This window comes from Simochromis diagramma, unplaced genomic scaffold (genome assembly GCF_900408965.1).
Source record: "Simochromis diagramma unplaced genomic scaffold, fSimDia1.1 OVJJ01000773.1, whole genome shotgun sequence".
NCBI lineage: Eukaryota > Metazoa > Chordata > Actinopteri > Cichliformes > Cichlidae > Simochromis > Simochromis diagramma.
The window spans coordinates 698,745-708,689 of NW_024386807.1; the positions used below are offsets into that span (position 1 = coordinate 698,745).

Here is a 9,945-nt window from a genome sequence, read left to right on the forward strand (position 1 = left end):
CCTAAGGGACCAGCCCCAGAGCTTTACACGCTTAAAGAAGTCCAGTCTCCTCCTTTGACGCTCTTACACCAACAGGAACCCGCCCAGCCACACGCCATCCACATCGTTAGCCAATGAGCTTTCCACAGATAATCCTTTTTAAACATAGTGATACTAACCCCCATAAACTGAGCCGGCAAGAGTTCACAGAGGTCAGAAAGCTGTTTACCCCCAGATGTAACGTCCTTAGCTGTTTCCAGGTCCAACCTCCGCTGCAGGTCCCCAAGTCAAACGAACACTGCAGCATCACTGAGAGTTACAAACTGTCTAAATTCTTTCCTCTGTAATAAAATCATCAGCATTGCTGCTTTACCAGGTGTAACAGTTAAGTTTAACGTCCATGAAAACAGAATGTATTAAATTTAACAGAGTTAGAAGTTAGCAGGAAGTTAGCTCGCTAGTTTCCACATAAACATAAAAAATAAAACGTACAGCTCTGCTATCACTTCCAACATAAATGAAGACAGAAAACTAAACAGCAGTGACGTTTGTAGGGTTACTGAAGTTGGGCTAGCTGGTATATAATGATGTGCTATGTGATCGCTAGCTACACAGCTATGTTAGCATGATAAACACAGTGAAACTGGAGGATGAGCGCTAACTTTTTTCCACTCGATGGGTCAGGAACAAATGCAATCGCATGGCAGGATGCTGTAAACGGACCAAACTTCAATCAGGAGAACTGAGATAATCCATCAACAATACGAGGTTAGTCATTCATATACTGCTGCATGGGCTGCAGTTACATCAGAGGGGTTTAAACGGAGCTTTAGAATGAACAGCGGTAATAAAAATCGAGAGAGGCCGACAGTGATCACTGACTGTTTTTAGGGGCTTGTTCAGATTAAACAGAACAAAATATAAAGCACATTAAAAACACAACAGGCTTAATAAACGCAGAGGAGTTTGGACCCGGAGTTCATACATCACCACGTAAAGACCGGATAAGTGATGACGTATGAACCATGAATCGTTTTGTAACCATGGCTGTCACCATCAGGTGGGCTCCAGAAGAAACGCGGGTTGAAGAACTTCGTCGCTGACGTTGTTTTTCAGTGGCGGAGCTCAGTGATTGGATGCTACAGGTAACTGTGCCGACCTCTCAAACACTGACCCAGACCAGAACCAGGACGCCGATCAGCTTTATCTACACTGAGTCTGACTGATAACAGCTGATGGTAATAACACGTGAGGACGCTGTGTTCACCTGCTGCTACCTGCTTCACCAGCCGGGCTGGTCCAGCCTCAGGTTTGATCTAGAGGCACCTGCGACGAAGCTAACGGACCTGAGCGGCACACTCACGGGAACAAGGGCGTTTAGGAGATCAGTCCTGGATTTTTGTTTCAGGGTCTGCGGGATCTGTGAACTAAAGGAATTAACCACCACCACCTGACCAGCGAACGGACCAATCAGCCACAAGAGGCAAATGTGGGAGTAGCTGTGGAGACCCGTTTACCAAACATCTGTTTGCAGGTGAGAAAGTCCAAGATCTCCGCCAGAGAAACACCACAGAAGAAGAGTGGAAATGATGAGGCCGAAGGTCAGAGAAGTTTGAGCGTTTATTCAGATTCAAACAGGAAGCAACACATGTACACACTGTTCCCGTTATTTTGTCCAGCAGGACTCTCTGATCTGCAAACAGACGGTAAACAGTCTGACAGCAGAGAACCTTCATCACCATCATCATCATCATCAGAGAGCGTTGGGCCGCCCGAGCAGCCCGGGGCCTCGAACGCACCGTCCTGACAGCGGCTCAGCACGGCCACGTCTGGGGCCCCGGGCTGTGGGTTGGACCTCACTTTGTTCACAGTTTATTCAATTCTGTACGGAAACGAAATTTCTAGAAAAAAAAAACAAGTTTTCAGTCTATTTTATCAACAGGAAGTGACATCACACCGCCAGCCACTCAGATCAGTCAATCACTACGAGGAACTTAATTAGTGTTTATTAATACTGTGACATCATCGCTCTGTCAGCCAACCATCAGGCTAAATTATCTACAAAACATTTCCCACGGTGCGGAAAACTGAAACGCCGCCAGTGACTGAAGATAGCCCCGCCCCTGACAGATCCCCCTCCCCCCATAAATGTGAAACACACTCATCATTGTCCATCAGTCATTTTTAGCTCCTCCCACCTCCTCTGAAAGGGCGGGGCCTGTCTGAAAGGGGTGGGCAGTGAGGATGGGGCGAGTGGGCGGCGGCCAATGCTACGTCTCAAACTGGGTAAGCAGCGCCCGCACCTCCGGTGTGAGCTGCTTGGCAGCGCTGGCGGCCTCAGCGATGGCGCGGCGGTACGGGCCCTTCCGCTTCCTGTCGAAACGCGACTGGAACGTCTCCAGGAAGGGCGACAGCTGTGCGAGCGGCAGGAAGGACGTGGTGGGCGAGCCGAACCACGACACACGCGCCTCCTGCTGCACCGCCAGCCCCGTATCGCCGCGCCGCGACACCGTAATGCCGAGCACGCGCGCCGGCCACCACGGGAAGCCGTAGATCTTCGCCCACACAATATCGCCGACGCACACGGTGCGGCCGTCCGGGAGCGGACATTTTGAAACGGCCTTGGAGAAGACGGAGGATGACGATGACGAGGAGGAGGAGGAAGACGACGTGGAAGACTTACGGCGCCTCTTCAGGTCGTTGCCCTCCTCCCCAACGCCACACTGCACTTCCTCACCATTAGCTCTGAGGGGAGGGCCAGTGGGCGGAGAGGAGGGTGGGCACCGTGGAGCTGAGGAGGGGGAGTTATGGGAGGGAGAAGAGGAAGAGGGAGGATCTCCGGGTGGGGGGAGTTCAAAATTGTCTGTGGAGCTACACTCTGAGGGGGTGGAGTCTAGAGAGGAGGAGGAGGGAGGACCTCCTACTCTCCCCTCAGACGCTGCCTGCATCTCCGCGGCAACGCTTCCCATACAGGATGGCGTTGGGGGAGGAGCAGTTACTTGAAGTGGGGGCGTGGCTGTGGATGGGTTGGGTGTTGAGGCGGGGCTTAGTTCTGGTTTGGGAGGTGATGAGCGAGCGCTGAGTTTGGGCGGGGACGAGGAGGAGGAGGAGCTCTGTGCCTGGCTGTCGTCGGTACGATACCTTTGGGGTTTGAGGCGCATTCTGGGCGGAAGCGGCGTGCTGGCGGCAGCGCTGAGGTGCTGCAGGCGCCGGGTGAAGTGGACCTTCTGGTTGTGGTTCTGCAGGGTGGCGGCTCGGGTCACAGCCTTGGGGCGGTCCTGGTCCTGGTCTTTGTGCCGGCGCGGCGGCGGCGTTTGCGAGCTCCTCACCAACGTCTTGAGCACCTGCCGCGCCTTGGAGCGGTCAGCTGACCCTTTGGTCAGAACCTTCTTAGAGTTCAGCTTCAGGCGCATGCGGCTCGAGGTCGCCGAGGATGAGGATGAGGCCACTCCCCTCAAAACGCGGCGGGAAGAGGATTGTGACGAAGATGACACACGTATCCCTGATGACGAGCGCCGGTCGGCAGCCGGGGGCCGTCCTTTGTCGTCACTCCTCAGACGCTTGACCTCAGCAGAGATCGGTCCTTCTGCTACCTTCCGCCGCCGCGAAGTCTCGTCGCCCCTCAGGTCCACCGGCCCCCGCCGTGTCTCCCGGTGCCCGCCTGACGCCACCACCCCTTTGCATTTGTCGCAGAGTACCTGTCGGGGGCGGAGCTTGATGGCGTTCATGATGGAAGTGGGCTCTTCGCAGCGGTAGCGCCTCTTTGGCCGTTTAATCTTGCGCGGCGGCGGCTGAGGTAAGGCCTGGTTGTAGGTGTCCCTGATGAACAAAGGAGGCGGGTACGGTGCCCCCTCCTGAAACAGCGGTGGCGGTTTAGAGGTGCAGTCCTGAGGAGGGGGCGGAGCAGCATTCTCTTCCTTTTTGATGGCCGGAAAGTCGTTGCTAACCGGCAGTGGCTGCTGGAGAGACGTGGGAGGTCGACTCCGGTCGTCCCGGCGTGGGAACACGGTGATGGGAATCCCGTACGGACCGAACCTGGAAGCAAACATGGCGAGCGTGAGACTCTGATGCAGCCAGCGCATCACATATGGAAAACACCCGGCAGTAATCGGTCACATGTGTAATTACTGCTCGTACACATGCAGTACTGTGCAAAAGTCGTGAGTCACCCTCATTTCCTCATAGTCAGACCCCGCCCCCCCCAGTGTTGAGTAAGAATAAACAAACAGTAACTGACAACAATGATTTTTAAGTAATGATGCAGACAAATCTCTGCAGCACAACGCTCAGCAAAATGCAACGAAAAGTGATTCAAGACTTTTGCACAACGACAACAACACTGTATGTGTTTATACATAAGAAACCACTGTGAAAACACCACTGTGTAACTGTGTATCTGTGGCTATGAAGGTTATGGGTGGTTGATTATCCATCAGTACTCACTACATGGCTGAAAGAGTGATGTCAGAGGTCTGTGTTTTATCACCTGGTGACGTGTCTTAGTCCCCCCCCCCCACTGAGCAGCAGAGCACTGTAAAGACACTCTCATTCTTGCTTCTGTCCTATATCCATCACCAACCAGGTCAAAGGTCAGCAGGTAATGATGCTCATGTGTGTCTGGCTAACACTGCAGCCTAATCAATCCCCGCAGCCGTTTAACGAGGAGCAGGACGCTCCTGCAGGGGTGTTTACCTGACCAATAACCTGTTTATACAGGTGAGCTGGACACATTTAAATCCCTAAAACAATGACAAATAGAAATACTAATCATTTTTGATTGTTTCTAAACTACCTCATAGTTCAGGATCAATCACTAATCAATCACATCCATCCTCTGCTGCTAATAAAGTTTCACCTTTTTGAAACGTCCATCAGGACCCCGGAGAACACCTTCTCTCCCAGCCGGAAAGACACCACCAGCGCGTCATCGATGACGTGGTCCAGGCAGACACGAACCTCGGACCCGAGACTGAGGTCCAGCACAGAGTCAGCTACGGCTCGATCCTCGGCGGCAGGCTCGGTCAGCAGCCGCCGTTTCGGTGAGCGGCAGGGCGGGGAAGAATCCCTCGGGCCTCGAGCAGCCGGCTCCTCGGGCCCCGCTGGGTCCGGGTCCGGACCGTCCGCCGTCCCGTCCAGCACAGTGTCCGTCGCGGGCCTCCGCTCCGCCTGCTCCAGGCTCGTGTAACCCCGTTCCCGGCCCGCGGTCTCGGCTCGGTCCGTGGTCTCGTTGGTGGTGGGTTCGGCAGGTTCGGCCAGAGACAGGCCGGCCTCGGTGACGGGCGGCGCGGCCGGGAATGAGTGCAAGAACACGGCTGAGGGCTGCGGGTCCGGGCCGCGGTACGCCTCCTGCGCAGACACGTCTCCGCCGCCCTCCGGGTCCGCGGGCAGTCCGGGGGAGAAGCGGTCCGCGTTGACCCGCTCCGGCGGCCCGGAGCCGCTAGCTTCGTCGCTCTCCGGATGCGCGTTTCCCGCCGCGGGCTCCAGCTCCGGCCTGACATGGCGGCCCTCCGCGTCCCCTCCGTCCTCCGCCCGCATCGCGCCTAGGTCCAATGCCGGCCCGGTCTCCTGCGGTCCCTCGCACTCCGATCGGGCTCCCGGGAGACCCGGTCCCGCCGGGCCCTGCGCTGGCGGGCCCTCGTCGGTCGCTGTTGTTGTCGGAACCGCCGCAGCTCCTGGCTCTGCAGCCACGGCCGCCATTTTCTTCCGCTGTGCTGCCGAGCGGAGCGGAGCCCCTCCCTCCCGCAACACAGGCCTACGGCGCAGGCGCACCGCCATTCGCCGACACCCCTGTCAATCAAATGGGACGGGGCAAAACTTCGTCTCTGATTGGCTGATTATGTCAGAGCGTGGTAAGGCTGCCAGAGGCCGCCAGGGGGCGTGTGTCTTTGACGAAACAAAAACATGAGGAATAACCAACGCAGAGCGGATCGATGTGTGACCACAGAGGCAGAAAAAGGAGCAGAGACAGCATCACGGAGGTCCCAGTAATCACAACACCGAAACCTGTGATCGACAAGCAGCTGATCAGCGGGCTCTCTGTTCTGCGTCAGTGACAAACATGACCGTATAGGATCACATCAAACACATTCCTATACTTTAAAGCTCTGAACAACAAGTAGCCCTATACGTTTCTGAGGGGAAACGTCTGCCCTCTCTGAAATAAAACTTTCTGTTTGTACGTCCGGAGCCAATCACAGCCCTGATCTAAACACAGTAATCTGCCTTCATGATCCTGAATAACAGCGCCACCGCGTGGCTGCTCAAAGTCTCCCTGAATGCTTGAAAACGCTAAGGGTTAAAAACACAATCACGAACTCTTCAACCTTCCTCCAGCTGTCTCTATACTAAAACTGACGTTTCCTGCCTTTTGTGACTTTATATGACTTCTTTGTTCTACTGTGAGTGACAAAGACGTTTACCAGACTCTGTTGTTATTTACATTTTGATTCAATTCAGTGAAACTTTATTTATATAGAACCAAATAACCACAGCAGTTGGCTGAGAGTGCTTTATACTGTGGGGTAAAGACACAGAGTAACCCCAACCATCATACAAGCCCCTGTGAGCGACTGTCGGATTAAACAGATTCATATTAAGTGAAACTAACATGAGAGCGTGAAGAAGACACACTCTGAGCATCACACACTGTGACAGTTTCACACTAGGACCGTTGATGTGAAGTCTGTCAGATAACCTTTGGTCCTAAATGACTGTAACATTTATCTTTCGGGGTCAATTCTACTCAGTTTAGTGTTAAAATTAACAATGAAATATGTGAAAATATTACATATTGACACTGTTCCGAGTAATCTGATTACACTTTAATACTTCATTTTTATTTCTCTGGGGTGTCAAGTTTTCATATTGATCCTGTGATAAATCTGTGCTCTAACCCAGCGGTCCCCAACCCCCGGGCCTCAGACCGGTACTGGTCCGTGAGAGTTGAGGCTCAGGTGTGAAATGTATGGTTTTCAGGGTTTTTATCGGTTTTCAGCGTTATTTTGTTATCGTTTTTATCGGTCTTTTCACGTGTGTTATGAATAAATCTTCTTTTTTTCGGTACCGGTACTAGTTTTATTTTGTTGTATTTATCCGCGACACCTTAAAGGCCGGTCCGTGAAAATATTGTCGGGCATAAACCGGTCCGTGGCGCAAAAAAGGTTGGAGACCGCTGCTCTAACCTATATGATGGAAGGAAACCCAAAGCTACAGGTTACAGTAGCAGCATTTATTGTTTCATCTAATGAACAAAGCAGTAAGTTAGCTGTTAAAACTATGCCATTGGACATGTGGAAATAATATTATGTCAGCAGCATTTAGAATAAATACATAGATAACATTTAAAAGGTGAAACTGAATGAAAAGATAAACATCTGAACTGTTAGCAACAGTTAGCATGTAGCTACTCGACAATATCTTTAAACTGATGAGTATATGCTGCTAACATGTTCTCACGCGACATCAGTGAAACTATAAAGAGCTATTTAGTGGAAAAATACCTATTAAACGATGTTACCAGTATGGGAATGTTAACTTACCTGACTGTGACACCTCACCAGGGAAAAGTCCACGTGGGTCACAGCTCTGAGCCTGCCCACACCTGTAGACTGGTACTAATCATAATACTGTGTGGAATTAAATCTTCACTTTACACTGACTTTTAACTCCACTATTAGAGCTGATTTACTCCTGAGTTTTAAGTGCTCTATCGAGGTTAAAATAGGTTTCCTCTAAAATACTGACATTCCATTTTTTACTGTGTAGGAAGACCCCAGCAGCCTAGAGCTACTGCAGCATAACTAAAGGAGGATTCAGGGTCACCTGATCCAGCCCTAACTATATGCTTTAGCAAAAAGGAAAGTTTGAAGCCCAATTTTAAATGTAGAGATAGTGTCTGTCTCCTGAATCCAAACTTATGCTATGTCTTCTAATGATGCTGCCTAAGGGAAGCATGTATAATGTAAACAGAATTGGTCCTAGCACTGAACCCTGTGCAACTCCATAATTAACCTCAGTGTGTGAAGAGGACTCTCCATTTACATGCACAAACTGGAGTCTATTAGATAGATATGATACAAACCACTGCAGCACAGTACCTGTAATACCTACAGCATGTTCTAATCGCTCTAATAGGATATTATGGTCAACACTCCAAAAGTTGATTCTGTTCATCTGGACGTAAGGTTTTCAGTGGGAGAAACGTTTTGTCACTCATCCAGGTGACTTCTTCAGTCTCAGCTGACTGCAGGTTTCCAATCTTATAAACAGTACATTTCCAAAATTACTGAAACCAGCCCCACTGATGGAACAATGGGCTGGGAGGTCAGTTCCTTGATCATTAGTATGCAAATTCTCATGACCATTGATCAACAACCACTGATCAATGGCCATGAGTACTATTCACCCACAATAATTATTTTATCTGAGCTGAGCACTAAATCAGATAAAAAGTCTGAGAAATCAGACAGAGACTGTGTAAGGCCCAGGTGGACAATAAATGATAACGAATAAGACTGGTTTTTGAGTTTTACAGCTGGGATGGACAAGGCTAAGCATCAGGCTTTCAAATGAGTTAAACGTCTGTCTGGGTGTTTGGTTGATTGATAGGCTGGTGTGGAATTATTCAATTCAGTTTTATTTACACAACGCCAAACCCCACAACAGTCGCCTCAAGACGCTTTATATTGTAAGGTAGACCCTACAATAATACATACAGAGAAAAACCCAACAATCAAATAACCCCTATGAACAAGCACTTTGGCAACAGTGGGAAAGAAAAACTCCCTTTTAACAGGAAGAAACCTCCTGCAGAACCAGGCTCAGGGAGGGGCGGGGCCATCTGCTGTGATTGGTTGGGGTGAGAGAAGGAAGACAGGATAAAGACATGCTGTGGAAGAGAGACAGAGGTTAATAACAGATATGATTCAATGCAGAGAGGTCTGTTAACACAGTGAGTGAGAAAGGTGACTGGAAAGGAAAAACCCAGTGCATCATGGGAATCCCCGGCAGCCTACACCTATTGCAGCATAACTAATGGAGGATTCAGGGTCACCTGGTCCAGCCCTAACTATATGCTTTAGCAAAAAGGAAAGTTTGAAGCCTAATCTTGAAAGTAGAGATAGTGTCTGTCTCCTGAATCCAAACTGGAAGCTGGTTCCACAGAAGAGGGGCCTGAAAACTGAAGGCTCTGCCTCCCATTCTACTTTTAAATACTCTAGGAACAACAAGTAGGCCTGCAGAGCGAGAGCGAAGTGCTCTAATAGGGTGATATGGTACTACAAGGTCATTAAGATAAGATGGGGCCTGATTATTTAAGACCTTGTATGTGAGGAGCAGGATTTTGAATTCTGGATTTAACAGGAAGCCAAAACAGGAGAAATCTGCTCTCTCTTTCTAGTCCCTGTCAGCACTCTTGCTGCAGCATTTTGGCTAGGTGATCGTCTGATTGTTGGGGTTGTCTCTGTATTATTGTATTTACTGTACAGTATAAAGTTTGTTGAGGCGACTGTTGTTCTTATTTGGCACTTTCTAAATGAAAATGAGTTGAATTTAATTTAACACCAAAGCAGGGATTAGGAGACAAAAGGAAGACGAAGGCAAAGAAAAGGTAGGAAAGGAGAGAGAGAAGGGTTAAGCAAAGGAAGGCAGCAAGAAAAAGAAAAAACAAAGTCACGTGTATTCGTTACATTCAGCTGCTGTAGGGAGGAGCCACAAAGAAGAGCCTCTTCATCTCAACCTGGCCAGCGACGTGTGCACAGCCTGATGAAAGCTAAGAACAGCACTAAAAACGTGTTTTTGTTTGTTTTTTTAGTATGGTTTTGTTTTGGGGTTTTTTTTCACAGCCTTGTGCCTCATACGCCTTCGATGCTTATTCCCCTCCGATGTTGACGGTGGATCAAGGAGACCAGCGCACAGGCTGCAGGCCCGGATGTACTGTCTTCATTGGCTGTCTCCCACCCTTTACCC

General features: G+C 50.1%; 1 protein-coding gene across 1 annotated transcript; it reads right to left on the minus strand.

Annotated features, from left to right (window-relative positions):
* Positions 1 to 1,581: 1,581 nt before the first annotated feature.
* Positions 1,582 to 5,709, minus strand: pwwp2a (PWWP domain containing 2A). The gene is made up of 2 exons (XM_040027134.1): positions 4,835 to 5,709; positions 1,582 to 4,014 (listed from the first exon to the last, which is right to left on the minus strand). The coding sequence occupies exons 1-2, from the start codon at positions 5,674 to 5,676 to the stop codon at positions 2,250 to 2,252; spliced, it is 2,607 nt and encodes an 868-aa protein (XP_039883068.1). The 5' UTR covers positions 5,677 to 5,709; the 3' UTR covers positions 1,582 to 2,249.
* Between the last annotated feature and the right edge of the window lie 4,236 nt (positions 5,710 to 9,945).